At 42.7% G+C, this 23,063-nt stretch overlaps 1 protein-coding gene across 1 annotated transcript in view; it reads left to right on the forward strand.

Annotated features, from left to right (window-relative positions):
• Positions 1 to 1,977: 1,977 nt before the first annotated feature.
• The window catches only part of vclb (vinculin b), a 63,319-nt gene continuing 42,233 nt past the window's right edge, over positions 1,978 to 23,063 (forward strand). Inside the window, exon 1 of the mRNA XM_084322445.1 lies at positions 1,978 to 2,334. Within this exon, the coding sequence (XP_084178571.1) occupies positions 2,167 to 2,334 (168 nt within the window). The 5' untranslated portion in view covers positions 1,978 to 2,166. The remainder of the gene's footprint in view (positions 2,335 to 23,063) is intronic.

The raw sequence follows: 23,063 nt of genomic DNA on the forward strand, positions 1-23,063 counted from the left end.
TTGGTATTGATCTTATTGTCTGACTCTGGAGAAGACATTATTTCCCATAATGTTGGCGAGTTCCTTTAAAAAAACTTAAAGAAACCTCAAAAGGGCAATTCAAAGAGCAAGGATGGTCAGGTGGGCAATAGATGGAGAGGTGGGCAACTGATGACATGGTGAGTAAGCAGAGATAACAGGGCATCAGTGACATCCATCAAGTACCACAGGGGTGACAGTGGCTCAGGAGGTAGAGTGGTCGTCTGGTAGACAGTCACAAGGTTCCCCGTTTGATTCCCGCTCCTCCCGGGCAGTGTGTCGAGACACTTAACCCCTAATTGCTCCCGATGAGCAGATTGGCACCTTGCACGGTTGCCTCCATGAATGTGTAAGTGAATGGGTGAATGTGAGGAACAAAGATTGTGAAGCGCTTTGGACAAAAGCACTATATAAATGCACCATTTACCATTTTATTTACCACGCCCACACATGGGCATCATAGTTTTATGCTGCAAAATGGTTAGGCCAAGCTCCCTCCACAACGTCAAGAGAAAAGAAAACAACAGCATAGTTGCACTACTTCATTTCAGACATTCTAGAACTGAAGAGATATCAGGCCTATTCCTATTGTCCTTTCATCTTACCCAGTCTGGATCAGCAAAACTAGTGTTAGTGGGACACCCAGAGGAACCGAAATGGCAGATGTCCCAGAATAAAGTCATAATTAGTGGCTATTGTGTGGTTGAGTATAGGGCTACAGATCACCCTTGAGGTCCATGAATTTGCCATTACATAGACGGTATACTCATACTTCAATGACATGATATCAGACATCCAAGCCAAAATTAAAGGGAGACGTTCTGAGTTCTTTAATGTATTCATCCTCTTCCATAAGCGTACAGTATTAAAAAATAATAAAAAAAAAACAGTTCCAAATAAGAGGCAAACCTTAGCAAGCCCTTGTATGTTTACACAAGGATTCGAACGGCGTAACTTCCTCGATTCTCTCACTTTGGACTCTTCCTTTTTAGGAAGTGGTCTGCTGCCTCGCTGGCTCTCTGGGGATTCTGTGGGAATTCCTTCGCTGGTTTGTTTGGCAGTTAGGTTTTTCAAGCAGGCAGTATATTGTTATTTCAGAGTGTGAAGAGGGAGAATGAATTTAAAAAATGTATGATGCTGCTTAGTCTCCCATTCCTTAGAGTGTTCGATAAACAAATGTGTGCAGTTTACTTTATTTACTCTAAGTGTTTTAGGCTTAGGCTAATGATACAGTAGTTTGAAATGTTGCACTTGATGACACCATTTATTTTTTTCAATTTTGTTCTTTCCTATCTTACTAATAATAGCCTACTGAGGTAATCTACTGTCTACCTAGGGTGTATTTATATATATATATATATAGTTATAACTTATAGTATACCTAGTTATGTGTGTGTTTTTTATTTATTTTTATTTTATCTTAGCCTATACGTAAATCTGTCTGTAGGTCGAATTACAGATAAAACTTATAAGTAGTCTGACAGAAAATAAATATATAAATGTTATGGTCCTCTTATTTATATTGTCCTGTTGTAAACATATCAACTAATCATATTAAGTCATGGTCTTTTGCTCCCAGTGCTAACCTACATACAGCGCTCTTCTTTCACTGCCAAACGTGCCAGATATAGAACTTGTCCAACTAGTCATTCACCGCACAATTTACACAAGCTGTGTCCTTGCAGTTAGGAATACACTCCTCACAACAGTAGACACATAATTCCCTTTTTAGGGCATGAGAATGTATTACGTAATTAAGGGAGCGCGTCTCTAGCAAACTCTACTATGTGGAAGGGAGGAGTGTGTTGGAGGGGAAAGACAGAGTGGCACTCCCACGTGCCAATCACGTACGCGGGGGGCATGACCGCTACTCCTTCGATTGGCCAGAAGGCGGGCACTGTTTCATTGAGGGTCTAGGTCGCTCATTCGCTCTGTGATTGGGAGCTTTTTTCACGTTGATGGTTTCAAGGGGAGTAACGTCAGTTGTCTTCCCGGCGGAGAGTGAAACTGTCCTGGGAAAAGTGTTGGAATTGTTTCATCCGTTTTAGCGGGGGCCGGGGAAGTACAACAAGAGAAAACAACTTTAGGGGGAAAGACGGTTTATATATTTTTTTCTCCTCTTGGATAGTGGTCTCTCAAGTCGTCACCATGCCGGTGTTTCACACAAAGACGATAGAAAGTATCCTGGAGCCGGTGGCTCAGCAGATATCCCATCTGGTGATAATGCACGAAGAAGGAGAAGTTGACGGGAAAGCAATCCCGGATCTCACGGCACCGGTGGCTGCGGTGCAGTCGGCTGTCAGCAATCTGGTTCGGGTAAGTAAGTTTCCTCCCCCCCACCACAACAACAAGTGAAGTCTGATCACAATGGCATTGATTTAGCATCGGCTACCTGTCGCTCTCTCTCTCTCTCTCTCTCTCTCCCCCGTCTGTCCCGCTCATCGGCCGTCATTGAATCGTTGAACGTTTAAGCATATAAATAGGGCCACCATCACCAGTATGTGAGGTGAGTGTAGTTCTATCTTGTGTTTCATGGGTGAGAATATACTCAGACGGTTCAAAGTTTCTTGAAAGTTCTGTCTCACACGGGACAGAGGGCAGTGACGCCCTTTCCCTTGGACGTTACGCCCTGCCTCCTCGGGACTGTCTGCCTCCTCCTTGACGTAGGGGCACTGCTATCAACCAAAGGACGCATGGTCATTGGTCACCAAAAAGTTTTCAAGTTCACGTTTTGTTTTATTTGTCACATATAAGGTACATACATTACAGTGAAATGCTTGGTTATGTATGAGTATGAGCCCGCTGAGATTGTGCTTCTTCATACAGTAAAAAAATAAAATAAAAACCTATACAAATGATTAACACACTATACAAAGTATACAATATACAACTAAAGTATGAACTAAATGACAAAATAAAGTGCAAATTCAATTCCCATGAAGTACAAAATGCAAACTTTAAAATGCAAAAATGGTCACCCAAAACTAAAAAGGCCAAAATATACACTGTCACTTCACAGGTCATTCAATCGATAGGCTAGAGTAGATCATTTAGCCAACTTCCATTTGTTATCCTGTCCATATATTATGTTTCTTCTCGGCTCTTACACTATTAACAGTGTAGTAATAACTCCCTAAAGCATTGCGTTTTGGTGTCAGAAAGAGACTACTTAGCTTGTTGAGAAGTGTCAAAAGGATAATGTGTGTTTCTTGCCCCACACAGAATTAATCTGCTTGCCTATTCGTTATGCATTGCTTCACAGCTTTGTATTTTAACAGCAAATTGAGTTCACCCCCATTTGAAGCTGAAGAAGAGGTGTGGCGTGGCTTCATAAAAAAAACGAAAGCCTGTTAAACCACAGCAGAAACCTAAAGTGGAGGATCCTAGGATCCGCATCATAACTTCTGAAATCAAGGCACTAAAGGCAGCAAATGAGAGACAAACTTTAGATTCCTGTTGATAGTTAGAATGCACCACAAAACGTTTTAATCCCATATTATGAACCTCTGTCCTGCTACTGTGTAAAACTGACCCACACACACACACACACACACACACACACACACACACACACACACACACACACACACACACACACACACACACCCCTTTCATTTAAACCCTTCAGTTTATCACAACAGAGTAGAGGACAACAAGTTCCTTTGCAAAGGAAGCGTGAAAAGATATCGGTGTCCTGTCAGATATTGTGGTTTACACCACTAAGAGAAAGGAAGCTAATTTAAGGCGGTGGTTTCTTCAAATAGCAGCTTGCATGGCATGGTCCTATCAGTCCAGGGTGCTGCTCCCTCCTGTCAGCTCTGTGAGGCTCAGAGTTCCACTCCCTGGCAGTTGTTGGGGAGATAAATTTGGACAATTGGAGTGGCGTCTTCTTTCAGCAGGAGGAATGCTTGGTTTTGGAACGATTGCTGCCCCTAAAGGCCCACAGTTCATTCAGGGGAGTTTAGCGTCTGAACCCGACTTGCTGCTTTCTTTGTTTTCTTACTTAAAACATATAGTTGACTCCTTAAAGCTGAAGGCATTTACGTCGTTGTGTGCATTGCAATGCATTGTTCATAATGTCCACACACCCCGTCACACTTCCTTCCTCTCAGCTGAGAGGTGTGAGTGTGCAGAAAGGATAATGGTGTCCGTTTCCTCGTTCGTTTTGAGAGACCGGCTTGTCTAATAAATCACACGGAAGAGACAATTATGGGGATGGTTGTTTTGAAATTGATGTCACAAGTTAGCAGTAAAGGAGCATAAACATAGTATATATCTCTGATAGTTTTTTTTTTTTTTTACTCTGTCACTCACAGGCTACTGCTGATAAGATAAGATACGATATTCCTTTATTAATCCCCTTGGGGAAATTCCAGTGACTCACACATACAGCTCATCGTCTCATTAATAACAACATATCACAATCATTACATTTTTACAGTAACAACATAAATTCACACAGACATGTACATTTGTTGACACATGTCATCTACAGAATGCCTGAGACGTCATATGCGATAGTCGGCTGCAACAACAACAAAGTGTCTGAAACAAAGTGTCGTCGCGCCAGGTGGCGGGAGGGAGGGCGGAAAAGATTGTCCAGAGGGAGGGGGCATGGACTGGGGGATAGGACTTTGGTGATGAAACAGTCTTAGGCCCCCCCCCTCCAGCATGCGTACTAGTCGGCTGCCGTCACCATCACGTGGGAGTGGCGCCGGGCGTACACGCGGGAGGGGGGATTGGGTAGGGATTGGGGGTGGGGGAAGCTGCTCGCCACTCTTATCTCCCAGAGGGCCTTCGACTCCACAGCTCTCTGGTTCGACCTTGGTCCAGGAATTTGTTTTGGCTGACTGACACATTTGGCACATTTATCCCAGCCACGTCACTTTAAATTTGATTTGAATAGAGTGAAATATAACTCTATTGATTTGAGTGGAGTGAGTTTTAATAACTCCGTCCAAATGACTGAATGCATTATTTGTCCAAGTGCAGGGACCGAAACTAAAGCCCGCCGCCCGCCAGGGGCGGTCTGTTTTTACCTTTGGCGCATGACACTTAGAGGGCTGCCCGCCGTGTGGCGTGTAGACGTGTAGTTCATAAGCAGGCCCCTAAAAATATGTGTATGCGAACGGTAAAAATCAATTACGCGCACGCTGTGCGAATACAGATTATAGCCTCTCTCGTCTTTTTTTTCCTCCGCTGCGAGATCGTTAAAAAACTACAAGTCCCACATTGCACTCAAGCCAACGGTCCAATCACAGTAGAGTGAAGTGACTGGTTTCATGGGAAATAAAGCAAATGACCAATCGGAAGCTCTCATTTTTCTTGTTTACTTCCTGAAACTCCGCGATCAGGGCTCTCGTTTTCCGAGACACCAACTTATTATAGTCTCTCTTACCAATAGCAATAGATTTTAGAACACCTAGATTTATCGATAGCAATAGTAATATAACGTTAATGCAACAAAACGAATGCCTTGCTTTGTTAATCATAACGTTGATGCAGTAGCGTATGTCGGTGTGTTGGCTGTAACGGACATGACAATAACATAACGTGTACACATTAAAATTGCGATAATCTATTCTAACATTTTCAAATCGATGCAGTTGAATTTCCCCCTTAGGATCGATGCATTGTTACACCCCTACACCAAAGTCACTGGCCCACTGTGTATCTGTGTGTATAATAACTTGGCTAGCGTTATCAACAGCAGAGGTGGGCAATGGGTCCAGCTGCAGCACCGGAGTGCAAGCGATGTGATGTAATTGGCAGACTCGACTGTCAATCAATGGTCTACCTGACACGCAAACTCAAACAATGTTTCTGTACTGGAGGTGTGATTGATTGATTGATTGAAAACTTTATTAACAAATTGCAGAATGGGTACAATACAGTACAGCTCAATACACACAATTGTTAAGGGGATGCAGACCAGAGAAAGACTTTCGTCTTGTTTACATCAGGGTCCCCCATTTCAATTAATCAGGAAAGTGTACAGTAGGAAAGTGTACAGTATTTCAATAGGCAACCCTGAAAGGATTATTTTTCTAGAAGAGCAACACAGCCAAAACAGACAGTGGAGCTGTTTGCAGATAGCAAGTATTTTGACTTATTGCGTGGTGGCGATGTCTCGCAGATAATACAACTACAAGTATGATTATATAATATATATTTTATTTAAAAAAAAATTGTATATATAAAATATATATTGGCAGGTAAGAAATATGCTTGGCGGGTAGACTCTTCCCATCTACCCGCCACTGGCCGGTGAGTCAAAAAGTTAATTTCGCTCCCTGTCCAAGTGTCTTAATCAGTTCATTTTGGTAGGTCCTGTGCGCGGTAAACAGATCCAAAATCTTCTTATTGCAGTCCAAAAGCTTCGATAATCCAAAAATGACCGTCTTCAAGTTGGTAGCCCGATTATGATGTCCCAATAGGCAGAGAGGGTTAGCCGCCTTATTCTGCTTCTTGAAGAAAATATGCAATCCACTGATTAGATCCATTTAGAGTTGATTTGAGTATAGTCCGGCCACCGGCACGAAGCAGAGCATAGCAGCGTCGGGCTCCATGGAGCAGTAGAGGCGGCGGTAGGAACGGCCTTGAGGAGCCTGGGGAGAGGAGAGAAATGCGACTGTCTCTGGGAAGGGCTGGGAAGGATGTTTTATTCACAGCTATTTACACATTTTGAATTAAACTATGGTGACGTATAACAGCTCAGTACTTTTCTTTTAAGCCTGATTTTTTTTTGGAACAAGATGTGTGAACTGAAATATGCATAAGACCCCCAGGCCCAGCCCAGATTGCATCAAGATCCTTATCGCTAACAGTGATACTTGGATTTACTGAACTCTTGGTTCAAAGGAACTGTGGTTGTGCACAAGTTTACCTTAGTGTAACATTATGGCTACTAATTCTACTGAGACCAGTGATGTCTGGGCACGTAACGTAGTTCAGTGTAATTATTCCATCTTCCAAGTATGTGGACACTGTGATTTCCAGTATGTTAGAGAGACCAGGGAATGATCATATCTTGTGCTGCTGCCTTGCATGGGGCTGAAATGAATGCAGCACTCTGGGCTATCTGAGGAATGATCACATATTTTCCAACTGTGGCATGAAGGCGTAACTGTGGAATGATTTCCGGTTGCCCCAGTAACGGGCCTGTCACGTCACTGTAATGATTCAATTGAAATTAAAGGGGCACCTCACCAAAAAACGATTGTGTGCAAAATAACATTGCATTGTTTTTTGGCGAACTGCCCCTTTAAGGATCAGATGTGGCTTTTATGGTTGGGGGGGGGGAAAGGCCTCCAGTTGAGTCAGCCGTGGATCATCAGCAGCAGTAACTCCTCTGTCTACCGGAAGTTATATGCTGATCCAGGAACAGCTCAGACAAGCAAAAAGAATGAGTCTCTTTCTCGCGGTGTGTATCTGTGTGCTGTTGTAACTCATGTCCCTCAGCTAGTTCCTCAATGGTCTCGATGCCCCTCCCCAGACATTCCCAGGGCGAGGCTGACTATGCAAAAGAGTCATTCACCTTATTGTCTCTGTGCTCCCCCACGAAAACCACACGTTGCACAGACTAGTAGACCACACAGACGCCATCTAATCTTAATAAACCTTCAGGCTGAGACAGCAGTCCAAACAGTTAATCAAGATGTTTTTTGGGGGGGTTTGCTTGAATGCCCCATTTTATTTACAGCCTGACATTTGTCTACGATTGTTGTTGTAGTAGTTGTTGTTGTTGTTCAACCTCTTTTCCATTGCCAAGACCCTGAAGTGAAAAGCAAGCAGAGGCCAAGAGGTCCTTCTTTTTCTGCACACGATTGTCCACATAGATTTGCTGAACACTGCCTTTACTTCCTTACTTTCTATTGGTTGTTTTATGTAAACAATCATTGTACAAACATACACATACATGTGGAATATGGTATATTGAGGTATTACATTTACATTTAGTCATTTAGCTGACGCTTTTATCCAAAGCGACTTACAAGTTCTGTGCGACAAGACAGCAAGAAGGGTATAACTCTATCAGCTGAGTAACAATGTTCATCAAAGTGTTGCGTGTTACAGTGTAGGTTCGTTTATTAGGACAAGTGCATGACATTAAGGTTAGTCGGGGTTAGATTTTTTTTTTTTTTTTTTATCATTTCAGATAATGGTTGAAGAAGTGAGTCTTTAGTCGACGGCGTATTACTAATAGTAACAAAAAGAAAAGATGAAAGATATGAAATTGAGTATGGTCACAGTACATTTCAGTACAAGTAATCAAGGCACATCACTGAGGTTGGTGGATAGTCAGAGGTCCATGAGGGGTTCCCAAGTTCTAAGAAAGACGTCCTCCTTGTTCTTCAAAGTAAATGTACGCTGTTCCATTTTGCAAAGTGTCATCATTGAGAATCTTTTTACAATGATCAAATGGTCTTTGTTCCAGTTGAGCAGGATACATTTTCTAAATAGGCTATATGATATTATCACAAATCTCTTCACAGATATCGGATTTAATGTCCTGTCCAATCCAGCACCAAAGAGATACTGTATAGTTGTAATGTCCGACGGCATTTCCAAGACTTTAGCAGTCAAGTCATGAACCTCTTTCCAAAAGCATTTACGTTTTCTGCATTCCCAAAAAACTTGGATAATTTGAGACCCTATACAAGTCCTACTTCATCACTTCTGACAACTCGCCAGCCTTGTGAAGTCTTTAACTGGTGAAAGTGGCCTAATCTTATTAATTCCAGATGTACAGAGATGAAAAGGGCAGTCTGTGTAATGGGCCAAGATGTTCTCCTCGGCCTAAACCCACTGCATGTCTTATCTGTGTGATGGGGTGGGGTTTTACTCTCTGTCCTGGTTCCACTAGTGGGTCTCATTTAATGTCCTCGTCGTGGATGGATAGCGGAACTTGTCCGGTGTGCAAAACGGACTGGACCGAAGAAGAGCATAAACCTGACAGACACATCTTTTGTTTGTCAGTGGTGCCTGTGTAGAACATCCCTCTATTAAAGATGACTGGAATGTGAGGAATTCCCAGGAAGAAAGAGGAATGCATCACGGATCAGACAGGGGGGTGGTTTGATCTCTTTAGAGCAGTGCTTCTTAAAGGGATATTTCACTTTCGTAGAACTTAGAAAAATCAGCAGTCTCTTACATTTATCTAGTCATCTACAAGTAAGCTAGTGACCATGGGCGGCTACGTGGCATAGTGGGCAAGGCGCTCGTCACGAATGCGGAGACGCTGGGCTCGCCTGTTCGAGCCCAGCGCTCCACATTGCTTTCAGTTTAGCTGGTCGTTCATACTAATACACATTGGCCGTATTAGGGGGTGGGAAACTGATGGGTGGGGATCTGGCGTTGTGGACAGCGACTCCTACAGGTCGGTTGGTGCGCCTGCGCAGTAGAATCAGGAAGTGTCGGGGGCAGTGTGAGCCTCCCACGCGTTACTCCTCGCCACTGAGAGATCGAGCTGCGCAGGTGAAAAGATGCGACTGCTGTTACCTCAAGTACCGGAGGGGACTTGTGCTATGTATGACTTAGTCCACATTGCAGCCGGCTTGTGGGAGGCAAGAAACAGCGTTCGTGACAGGGGAGGGTTGAATTGGATGATACGAAATTGGGATGGGAGAAAATATAGAAAATGGGAGAAAAAGTGGATAAAAAAAAAAAAAAAAGGTAAGCTAGTGACCACTGCTGTCCCTGTTGTTCACTGTCAACACCACCATTCCTCCCACGTGTCAGGCTCCTCATTCACTTGAATCACTTCCATTCCTTTTGAGGGCCTTGTCTAAATACTTCTGAAGCATCATTACAGATTCATTACCTTTTGAAAAGTAAAAGCAGATCCGGTCAATTTGTTGTAAATTTGATGTGCTGTGTCTCTTTGCCTTGCATGGAATGTCTGGGGAGTGGTTACTATGGTTACCTGCTGCCTTGCTGGAGGAAAGATTCCAAACATTTGTCAAACTACAACTCAAATGAGAAATAGTTCCTTTTATTGACTATTTGAAAATGGCAACATTAGCTTAAAAAAAACTTTGGCACAAAACAATTATTACAGAGAATAATTTCTGTATAGTTTTTTTTATACTTCAGAAGTATTATATTTAGACATTGTCCTCAAAATGAATGGAAGTGAATGAGGTGCAGCTTTCTACTGAACGCACAGAGGAAATTCGTATCTACAGTATAGTACTTCTTGACTCTGGAGAAGACAATTCATATGAACATGAATCAAGAGAGAATGATCATCATTAGAAACCTTTTTGCCCTACTACTACAACTACATTACTTTCTAAATCTGGTGTCTAGTTTTTGACATACAAAACAACAATAACAACAAAACTATGCAGCTTGAATCTAGTAAATCTCTCTGATAATAGCATAGCTAGTAGTGGTGGTGGTTACACAAAAAAAAAGTTAAACCTTTATTTAACCAGGTAAAATGTTTGAGACCAAGGATCTCTTTTATGAGCAAGACCTGACCAAAATGGCAGCAATAAAAATAATAAACCAAGTTACAACATACAGGACAAAACGCAGACCGATACATGGTAAAGATAAAAAGCAAGCACCACCATGTCCTTAACATTAGTAACATGTAGCAGCAGCATTATGTATTAATGCATAATTTGCAAACTCCCAATTCAGACGTTGCAAGGTCTACTGTGACATGAACTTTAAAATCAGACAAGGTTACAAGGGCCTGTAGCTTCAGAGTTCTTTTTAAAGTCTGTTCCAAGTACAAGGAGCAAAGCTACCAAGTATGTAGCAATAGCAAGATGATAAGTAGGTAGATGGCAACAACGTCAGAGACCACATATGCTCAATAAACATCCACTGGATTTGGCACTTTCCTTAAAACATTTTTAAACTATCTTTTAAACCCTAAAACACACTGGCCAGACTTATCAAAACAGGAAAGCAGTCTGTCTTAGTCTGCTGTAGTCCTTTGAACTGGAAAACAGCTGACAGCTGCTGAATGCATGATGATAATTAAGTCTTAATTTCATTCATATTCATTCTAGGGTACATCTTAATTTTTTAAGTGGTTTTGAAGGCCCAAACAGTTACTGCATTTTGTGTGCACTATAGGCTTATTAAAAGTACAGTTTTTGTGCTTAAGATTACTAAAATATTTTCTTTTCACTCCAGGCTTGCTGTACTTTATCATCATTATTGTTCCTTTTTATGGTCTTTGGATAAGGAAAAGTACAGTAGTATAGGTTCTTGGCACCGCAAGGGTTTGTCTGCCCGCCTCCACAGCCTGCAGAGGCGTAGTGTCTGGAGAGAAGAGGACCATGTGCAATGTAGATCCTAAATACAGATTAGAGTGCCTGGACTGAGCAAACTAAGACCACAAAAGGCTTGCATCTTCTGTCATTTTCTTTTGGCGTTATGAAACACTACAACAACATGTGGATGGATGGTTGGATGTGTGTTGTAGCAATGAAAGAAACTGAAGTTCAAATTCAAGAAGTTCAGATACAAGAAGTTGAGGTAAACCTCAGCCTTTATATGTGAGATGTGACACTTAAAGCCATTTCACTTTAAAGTCAGTGTAGCATGTGGAAGTGTCCAGCATCTGTCCTCATCTACTTGTGGTGGTACCTCGTGTATATGGTCATGCACCCACTCGGGGAGGAAGGGTTGGGTATGTGTGAGTATGGGTGCGGTACATCACAACAAGTGGCTGGTTTGCCATGACATGCTGTGTGCACATTCATGACTCAAAGAACTATTTGGTGATTCAAGACCAGTTCAAGACTTTTCCTCCACAGCATAACCAAGTGCAAACTAATCATCAAATCCAACAAAGGGTTAGGCTACTTGGATTCATGTTTGATGCATTAAATAGTGTTGAGAAATACCATTATGTAAAAGATTGTAGGCAAGGCTGAAGTCTATAGACATAATGCACACATACTGAATGTGACACTGTTCAGGTCTATCTCATCATGAAACATAATTGTGTGTCAGAATCCTCACGAGCATCTCCTCTCTAACAACCCTCTGTCGGCTACGAAACATGCGGTGTGTCAAAATACTCACAAGGAATTCCACTCCAAGCTGAAATTACACCGCAAAACCACCCATATCGCACCAGTACCAATTTCAGACTATATTGGACACACACTGTACATCAACATTTGAAATGTGTTGTTGTCACATCCAACGGTATCAACATAAACCAAACTGTATGATTCCCCTAGATCCACTTACAAAAAAATTTATACAAAAAAATAAATGTTTCACCCAGTAAAATGTTGAGTGTGCAATTAATTGTTAGGGCTCATCACAGGTCTGTGCTGCATTTAATTTTGAGTTCATTCAGTTATGAAAGTAGATTTCAGCCCCCCCCCCCCCCCAACACTTATCTGACCCTCCCAAAACTATGCAGCGTACCTTTTTTAAGATCTCCTCATTTACTCTGCAAAATGGGAAACAAACCATTTCCACAACCATGTCCATTAAACACTTTGTAAGTGAAGTGCCTCAAAGCCTCACAAAGGAAAAGGCTTCCTATTAACCCACCTCTCTCGCTTCCTGTCATTTGTTGTGGCGGCGAAATGACTTCATGCTGCTCGCCGTTAGAATCGATCATTCCAAGGCTGCATTGTGATGTCATGGCTGATGCATGGGCGTGCATAAGGGTGCTCCCTAATCTCTTGTGAAAAGATATTACTTAACCAAGGCCACACACACAGAAATGTTTTATTGTCTTAGTAATGGATTCACAGGATCTTCATTACTGTGCCTGCCTCCCTAGTTCTTTCCCTCAGTAAGATGAATTTGAGCATTTGAGAGGAGGAAGAGGAGGCAGTTGTGTGTAGGGAATAGGGATGCTCCGATATTGATATCGGATATCGGCCCCGATATGACTAAAATAGCTAGATCGGGTATCGGAGACATATTTTTTTTTTATCCACTTTTTCTCCCCATTTTCTATTTTTCTCCCATCCTAATTTCGTATTTCCAATTCTTCCCTCCCCTGTCTTGAACGTTGCTAGACTATGCCTCCCACTGGTCGGCTGTAGTGAGGATAGAAGCCTTGCATCACGTGTCCCCTCCGGTACACAAGGAGGCAGCCTGTCGCATCTTTTCACTGCAGCAGCTCGAACTCTCAGTGGCGAGGAGTAACGCATGGGAGGCTCATGCTGCCCCTGATACTTCCTGTTTCCGCCGCACCGGCGTCACCCAACCGACCTGTAGGAGTTGCTGTCCACAACGTCCAATCCATTCCCCACCCACCTAACACTGCCAATTGTGTTAGTATGACGGCCGGCCAAGCCGGTAGCAACGCCGAGAGCTGGGCTCGATACCAGCATCTCCTGCATTAGTGGCGAGCGCCTTGCCCACTGCGCCACTCAGCCGCCCTGGAGACAATTTTAATATATATATATATATATATATATATATTTTTTTTTTTTATTTATTAAAAAAAATTATAAAATGTTTATAATAAATAACAATTCAGTACATTTATATCTGTGTTCATTTGTTTCACTAAGTTAGGAAAGTACAGAATGTCATTTTTTAACATTCGAAGCTTCGATTGAAGTATTCAAACGAAGCTTCGAATGTCTATAAAAAAAAAAAATGTACTTAGATTTTTTTATTTTTTTTAACTAAATCCTCAATTTGAATAAAATAGAATAGAATAGATCTTTATTGTCATTGTTACAGTTGTTACAACGAAATTTAAAATGCAGCCCTAGCCCCTAGGTGCTAGTAAAAATATAAAAACACAGTCCTAAACACAGTATTAAAATAACATTAACATAAACAGGGGGGTAGGGCGGCTAGGTGGTGCAGTGGGCAAGGCGCTCACCACCAATGCAGGAGACGCTGGGTTCGAGCCCAGCTCTCCGCATTGCTATCAGCTTGGCTGGTCATTCATACTAATACAATTGGCAGTATTAGGGGATGGGAAGCTGATGGGTGGGGATCGGACGTTGTGGACAGCGACTCCTACAGGTCGGTTGGTGCGCCTGCGCAGCAGAATCAGGAAGCGACGGGGGCGGCGTGCCGACACTGAGATATTGCGCTGTGCAGGTGAAAAGATGCGACGGCTGCTACCTCGAGTACCGGAGGGGACACGTGATGTAAGGCTTCGTCCACATTGCAGCCGGCTTGTGGGAGGCATGGCCTAACAGCGTTCGAGACAGGGGAGGGTAGAATTGGACGATACGAAATTGGGATGGGAGAAAAATAGAAAATTGGAGAAAAAGTAGATAAAAAAAAACGGGGGGTGTAAAAGATAATTGCACTGTCCCTTAACACTTTGGCGACCGCTGGGATGCGTCTAATATAGTGCTTGAGGACCAGGGTTTGTCAACAGACCGGTGTCTTTTTGTACAGCTATATCTATACTTTATAGTATTGCTATCTGTCCATTCTCATTGTCAATTGAGTTCATAAACAGTCCCTTCAAAATGGCTTAAAGAAAAAAAAAATGCATCAATAGGTTGTCATTTTATAGCGCCGTGAATATAAGCTTTATCGCAGATTTTGTCTCATATATTTTCTGGAAAGCTAGTTATGGAGCTAATAACTGCTAACGTTATATTAAACGGCATTTCCGTTTTATATATGCTAAAGAAATAACTCAAACTGCATATGATCCGGGCTGTCCCAGAGCATGTATGCATGAAAGGGGGGGGGGGGGGGGGGGCGGGGGACGTCGTTTAGTATTATTGATTACCAATAACAGTGTCTGTGTAACTAGCCACATTCACTGATCTGCTGCTTGCGTTTCACAGCAAGCTCCGATCCGGCTGTAATTTAGGTGAAAAAGGTCTTACCGTGAGCCCGTGGGATACCCCCCAGCATTTCCCCGTTATCGATCGGCATCTGGTAGATCAATATGTCCATTGGCTGATGATAATCCCATTATTCCATGGTGAAATCAGCGATTCGAAACGTGATCCACAGTACATTGTGCTGGTTCAGGATCCGGCTACAATGATACTCCATTGGAAGAAAAAAAAGAAAGTTTTACATTCGCCCACAGGGCATACTGCAGTGGAGCGATGGCGCCCCTAAGAGGATCTGGCCGGTATTGCATGTTCTCGATTCCACAGACAAGGGTAGATCTGCAGAGCCGGTCGGGGATCTTGAGCCGGTTATTCAAATGGAATAACGGCAATAACAAATGCCACGGCTATATACGTGCCTCTGGTCCACAACGCATGGCACCGAAACACGTGTATTATACGTGGCCGGTCCCCATTGTGTTAATGTTGTTTGTGCGTGGGGGGGGGGGGGGGGGGGGGGGGGTGCAAGGGAGACTGTTGTTTAAAATTTTAGCTGAGTTTAGTGCACATATGGCCCTAGGATAAAAACTAAACTTCAGTCTGTTAGTCCGGATGGGCATGACGCTGAAACGCCTGCCCGAGCGCAGCCGTACGAGGTGTTTGTTGCCCGGGTGGTGTGGGTCTTTCAGTATTTTTACTGCTTTTTTAAGGCAGCAGGAGTTGTATAGTCCTTCCAGTGAGGGTGCTCAAAGTGATTAATCTGATTAAATGAGTATTTTTCTTTTATTAAATCAACTTTCTTTAATGAATATAACTAATCAGTTTCGTCAACATAAATAATCCAATAAGGGCACAGTTGGTATGAAAGTGATGGTGACGTCTTATAGTATAATATTATAATATTAGTGTAGCCTAATCTTTAACTGCAACTGTGAAGAAAACCCCCATTGGTTTAAACGGATTAAAAAAATATATATACTTTTAATTTTTTTATTAAAAATAAAAAATTCGAATGTCAACATTATGATCGAAGCTTCGCAGCATTCGGTACAGCCCTAAAAGTAATGTTTTAAGCCGAGCCTGATGTTGCCTTGCACAGAAGAATGATCCCAGTCTCTCTCTTCCACACAGTGAGGCATACCGTTTATTAATTGAACAATGGGTATCGGATCTGTACTCGGTATCGGCCGATACCCAAAGCCCAGGTGTCGGTATCGGCCGGGATGCCCCGATCGATCGGCCAGCGATCGGTATCGGCCGATATTCAGTATAAATATGAGATCGGTGAATTCCGATAATGCTTTATTTTCGCCGATCGTGAAAACCGATCGATGACACGGAAAACATGATCCAATTCTCTGCAGAGTTCTCACTCGCTCTTCTCTCACAGCCACACTCTGCTGCGGCACGTCTTGCCCTTCCTCCTCCTCCTCCTCCTCCTCCTCCTCCTGCTCCTCCTCCTCCTCCTCCTCCTCCTCCTCCCAGTCCCATGTCATGTCAACAAACCCTTCGGCAAGAGTCGAGTGCATGAGCACCGCAGAGCTCCTCTTTCAACATAACAAGCATTAAACAAAATGGCCCAGTCATCTATTCACTTGTTTAATACATGAGGCATTGTCTAATGTTATCTAGCTACTGATAGCTCCTGATATCAACGTGACAGTTTGGCATTAGTTTGTGCTGGCTAGCCTTGGCTAACTAGCTATTGCTCGTGAGCTAACGCTAGCTAGCCAGTCAAAACTACACAGTCAACTATTCACTTTAGTTTAATACATGATGCATTGTCTAACTGGCTAGCTACTGATAGCTCCTGATATCAACAAATGCGCATTTCAGTTTAAGAATGATGGGGATGCGCCAGCATGAAACCTCCGTTATCTAGGTAGCTCACGTTAGCTCACTACCCAGTAAACTAAATGGTTCACTTTATTTTAATACATGATGCATTGTCTAACGTCATCTAGCCGGCTAGCAGTAGCTACAGATAGCTCCTGATATCAATGTCTTATAACATAATTGACATTATTCGTTTTTGCAGCTGAACATTGGCTAATTAGCTATCATGCTTCACATCTTATATGTTTCAGACCCTGTTGAACTATCGCTCTGACTGGGGACGCTGTGGGCAATGCTGAATGTGATTTGACCAAAGCAGAGTATACACACAGTGGAGCTGTTTGCAGATAGCGAGCATTTTGACTTGTTGCGTGGTGGCGATGTCTCGCAGATAATACAACTACAAGTATAATTATATATATATTTTATATAAATAATAAAAAAAAGTATGTATTTTTTTTTTTTTATAAAACCAAAAACTATCTATCGGCCGATATGGCTCATAGACGATCAGTGATCGGTATCGGTGGCAAAAAACGTGATCGGGGCATCCCTAGTATCGGGACTGAAAAAGTCGGATCGGTGCATCCCTAGTTGTGTGTTGGATGGACGAGGAAGGGTCGGGAGGTCTGGTTGGGGCTCTGAAGTGTGTTCCCCCAGCAGCTGTTGGCACAACGGAAGGAAGGGGAGCTGCAGCTTATGCTTAATCTCCAGCAAGTGACGGAGAAAGCTCTCTTTCCCAACACACCCACCCTCCCAGCAATGAGGAACTAATGGTCACAGGCCGCGACAGATAAAACAATGCTGAGTTAGACTCATCGGGAAGGCCACTGATGGGTTTATGGAACAGTAAATCCATACTCTTGTTGGTGGATCCACATGTAGATCCTGAGACATCAGCTGAGCCGCCCGCTTCTTCTCCCCTGTGAGACCAGACTTGCACTGAAACAATGAAAACATTCTTAAGAATGTTGCAAGTTCTTTAAATTCTTAGTGTGTGATCGTACTACACCTGCAAGGAGATTTGTCATTGAGAGCACCTCACTGAAATATGACTGCGTGGTTTTGACATAGCCTGTCTGGCTATTATCTTTTTTGGCAAGAAGCGAGATGTTTCATTTGTGCCTTTCATCACCTTGTACTCTCCCTCCCTTCTGGGCTAGCTACTTCCTTAACCACATTAAATACGCTATGTCTGACATGACTAGACAGTTGTGTGATAAAGCTGCTGACCTTCAGTGCACCCCCTCCACTGTCAATGTTATATTAGTAAGAAGTAATGTGATATACCACTTATTATAACAGGGGCTGACTTGTCAATGTAAGCTAGCTGGTGTACGCTAGCTGATGGAGGTTCTGTGGGAAATTAATGGGAGCAAGGGGGATTTCATGCAGAAAATTGCAATATGTATGTACAGTCTAACATAATAACTAACTATTATGTGATCATTTCTAGGGGTAGGAATCACCAGTGACCCCGCAATATGAAATTATCACGATTCTCGAGTCACGATACTATAATATTGCGATTTATTCACTTTTGTCAACTGCAAATGATGTCAACATCATAAAAAATTGTTTTATATCTGTTTTATATAATAAGATAACATTTTCAGTCTGTTCACCTCACTCCAAAACGTTTAGAAATTATTATTATTGTCAAGCGAAAAACTAAGTTTTGACACTTGCCGTCAGTGTATCGATATAACACTGGCACACAAAACATCGCAATATATCGCTGTATCGACCCCTCACCCCCTAATACTTTCAGAGGGTTCATCCGTAGGACATCGCCAAGGCAAGGACACCAATGATCTCTTAACGTGCCAGAATTGAACCATCAGACTGTAGATCTGGTCACCATGACTAGCGTAGCATTGTGTTCCAGCGGTCCCACATGTTGAATGGCAGGCTGTGTCCTTTTTGCCGCTCGGACGCTTTGAGAGAGTGGCCTTTCTTCTCTCTGCAGAGCGATGGGCTAGAAGTCAACAGAGCCCCGTCTGTTCCCCCGGCTCGGCCACTTCATCAGGGCTACTTCACATCAGGAGGGTTTCCTCGCAGCACTTGGCAGCTGAAAAAAAGGGAGTGTCAAATGTTCCCCTCCAGCCAACGATGGCAAATAAATGTACTGGCCCAACCATAGAGCATGGTATGTGAGAGCATACTGCGACAATGACACGGAGCCAGTGAAAGGATTAAAGGGGCTCTTCAACAACAACAAAAAACAACGTTGATTTATTTTGCACATAATCCCACACATATCCAAATACACTCAAACAGCTTTGCACTCGTTAATTTTAGTTTGACAGTTATTGAGATTAAATGAGTTTTCAATATGGCCACCGGTGATGCGTTTGGGGACACTGAATCCTTGTGTTGTGTTAAATACAGCTCCATGAAATGATGTAGATGAAGAAATAGCAACACCTTGTCATATATAATTTCGTTGAGCTGTAATTAACGTAACACAAGGATTCAATGTCCCAGATGACATCACTGGTGGCCCATATTCAAACTCATTTACTCTCAATATCTGTCAAACTAAACAAATGTGTGCAAAACTGTTCAGAGCTTTTGGATGCGTGTGTGAGATAATGTCCAAAATAAAATCAGCATTGTTTTTTTTGTGTTGGAAACGCTCCTTTAAAAAAAAACAAAAAAAACAAAGAAGTGAGTTACCTAATAACTGCTTCTACTTAAGCTCGTTTGCCAGGTTCTATTCGTGGAGCAGCCGTTTGTGCTGCTGTGGTTTGGGAAACGGGTACGTTGCCCAATCACTCGGCTTTGTTTGCCGGCTGTTATTGTAGACTAGAGGTGCCACGCCCTTGATCAGAGTGGAGCTTTTAGCTCAGTCAGTGATTCCTATCAGAAACTATTTGAATACCGTTGAGGTGGAAAGGAATGTGGGCTAAAACGTGACTCGGCCTACTTCTGCTAGAGGCTCTAAAGAGGGAAGGGGACCAGGTGGCAGAAGAACGACGGCTCGACAACAGCAGTTGTAAACTCTGGGAGTTTGCGGTTCTATTTTTACAGGGAATTGTTTGGATCCAGGGCTCTGGTCTGTTTTTTGATCTCCAGACCACAGGAAGGGGCTCAGGGGGAGGTCTGGGGGAGGTCTGGGGGAGGAGGACAGTGTGGAGCTGAACTGTGCGTTTGCTGGTTTTTGAGGAGCTCATCTTTGCTTGAGCGTTACTCCCCCCTGTGCCTGGGGGGGATTATTCTTGTGGGAAAATATAGTTTGTGAACTGCAGGAATTCTGCTATGCTGTATTCAGGATTCTAGGCCAAACCAAGTAGCCGGACTCCTCCGCTGACTGTGAATATTCACGGTCATGTCTGAACTTGAAGCCACCCCATATAGGATGTCAGTGTTGTCTTAACAAATCTGTTGCGAGATTAGGAAGGCAAACTGAGCTGATTTTCTCTTGAGTCAGCATACAGTAGTAGCAGGCTGACCTACTGTGTGTCTTCCCAACCAAGCCAATACATGGCTTTATTTCAGTCTTGTTCATTCTTGAATCTGACTTTTTAGGAGATTGGGAGTTGTTGGAGCACCCAGTCATCGCATCCAGTCATCACACACACACACACACACACACACACACACACACACACACACACACACACACACACACACACACACACACACACACACACACACACACACACACACACACAGTGTGATCAGGAAGTTGTTAGTTGTTAAGTTGTTTCCTCATATCCATATAGGGAAGGATATGGATACAGTAGGGATCATGTACTTTACCACTATCTACTATGTTGCTATCCCTATACTACTACATGCTATGCTAATATGTCTATACGCACTCCGAGTGTAACACTCAAGTTCGACACTGACGAACAATGCCACTTACCCTTAGATGCCAGAGGTGTACCCCTCCTGTTGACTTGTTGTTCACAATTTGAAAGTCGCTTTGGATAAAACCATCAGCTAAATGTAAATGCGTTGGCAAGTAATGTTTTTCCAGATGGAGTGATCGCATGAATCCCTCGAGGGGTGACTTTAGAATGCATCTTAAAGAGCATGGCAGCAGCAATAACGATGCACCGCAATATACCCGATGCTTAATGCTTACTGTCAATCAAAACAGTCAGTTACCACAATTTGTAATATTTACATCACCTCCACTCTGTCTGCATCAGGTTTCTCCCCTCATGGATTTCTTGAAAAAAGTGTTTTGGTAGATGATGTCTTCTCCTCTTTGGCTAGCATAGTAGCAGTGTTCGGGTCCATCTAGCACAACTAACGTCAACAGTTAGCTAGCCACAAATCCAGTGTGTCTGTATCAATAGTCTATGAACGCTACACAAAGTGGGAAACCTGTTGTTGGCACAATTTGAAAATACACAAACACAAACGGCTGTTTTTATCTTTTTAGATAACCCTAATAAATCTAGCTGTATTCCAATGCAACACACTTTTTGTGGTAACGTTACTCCATAGAATCCTAAATCCAAACAAGGGACTAAACACGTTTCGCAATTATGCCACAATAATGTGGAACGCCCTACCCACAGCCGTAAAGGAATGTGAATCCCTACCCTCCTTCAAAACCGCCCTCAAAGAGCACCTACGGGTGGCTGCAATTAGAAACTGGCCCTGGTAAATGTCAAAATCACCCCCCCCACCCACTCAACCCCCTCCAATGTACAGTACTTTCTACCCCTTCGGGTGTATATTTCTTCATGATCTCTCTTACTTACACAGTACCGTATATTAGTGTCTGTCATAAATGTCTTGATGAATTGAAAATGGAGGACTCTTATGTAAACAAGACGAAAGTCTTTTTCTAGTCTTCATCCTCTTAGCAGTTGTTAGTATTGAGCTGTACTGTATTGTACCCATTCTGCAATCTCTTAATAAAGTTTTCAATCAATCAAACCCTCCTCTCCAACTCTCTCAGGCTTCCACTGTTGGCTTCATGCAACAACTCAACACCTCGCGAGTCGCGAGACTTCCGTTTGAGCGAGATTTCTGTTTCATTGGCAAAAACAAGCACTTTTAGTGGACGTAACGTTACTTGGTAAAAAAAAATAAGATTATAATAAAAATCGAGTTCCCTCCACTCACTATATGATCCCTATATGACACATGATCCACATACTGTAATGTGCAACATGTGCATTTTTCAAAATCCCGTGATCTTCTGGTCCACAGATGACCGCTCTAATAACAAACCTAGTCGCTCTTCAGTGCAGGGGCCTCCTGATATTTGGCAACTGTAGCTACGCTGAATCATAGAAGAGATGATTTTCATTTATTGGTTCTCACTGTTGGCCTACGAAGAGCAGTCGCTGTACAGACGGGGAACAAAATTTACTTTTTGGCTTACCAGCCAAGGTGGCTGGTAGATTAAAAAAACTACCAGCCAGGCAGATTTTTTACTAGCCAAAAATTAGAAATAGCTTTTTAGTATATTGCCATGTGTTATTATTATTACTATATACAGGGCTCTACGCTAACCTTTTCCCCAGGGAGCACATGTGCTCCTTAAATAAAAATTAGGAGCACACAAAGAAATTTAGGAGCACAGTGAACATTATTATTTGACTATTTCTTACATGCATATTATACTGTGCGTGTGCATACCAGCGTTTCCGTTAGCCGGTAATTACCGGTTTTTGACCGGCAAAATCTGTTGAAGTCCGACTTATTTAATATCTCCGGTCTTAATGTCCGGTGAAAATAATTCCCTGAGTCTAAGCACAATTTGATTATTTGAATTGTATTAAAATAGGCTAAAATTAAATAGCCTATGCGATGAACGAAACGATCATTACATTTGTTTCCTCGTTGCTTCTAATAATGACAACGACGTTGTCGGCGAGAGCTTAGTGCTGGGTGTGCGAGTGCATGTGAAGCTGCAGAGCCAGAGAGGCAACGGCACAATGCAGTATTCCATCAGTACTCCAATACGGCCATTTTCAGCCAATGTTGGGTGGGGGGCGCTGTTGTGCGGTTCCCAGAAAAGAGCCAATAACAGCTAAATCAGCTTCTCTGCAGCGCCATACTCTATGCAAATAAGTCGTTGAGAGGTGGAGAGAGTCGTCACGCAAACCACGATAATGTTGCCGTCTCTCTGCTTTCTCAGTTCTTCGCTTGATATAATTAATACAAATGTCCAATATAACGGAATTCGTTAGCTCATAAAAATGTGATTATAACAGACTGCTGTTTAGTGTCGGACCGACTGCCCACATACGCGGTCTATTTTAGTTCAAGTCAGCAGCAGCACGGAGTATCGAGGGACTTATTTTATTTGGAATATATTAATTAATGACTGTATACGCAAAAGTAGCCTAGTTTTAAGTAATAATATTATAAATCTACATGCCTTGAGGATGACATTCTTTATTCTAAACTATGACCGGAATTAATCTCATTTGTCCGGTAGATTGAAATCTTGCAGGTCACGGAGACCGACAACAATTT

Source organism: Notolepis coatsorum, assembly GCF_963971535.1.
Source record: "Notolepis coatsorum genome assembly, chromosome: 10".
NCBI classification, from domain to species: Eukaryota; Metazoa; Chordata; class Actinopteri; order Aulopiformes; family Paralepididae; genus Notolepis; species Notolepis coatsorum.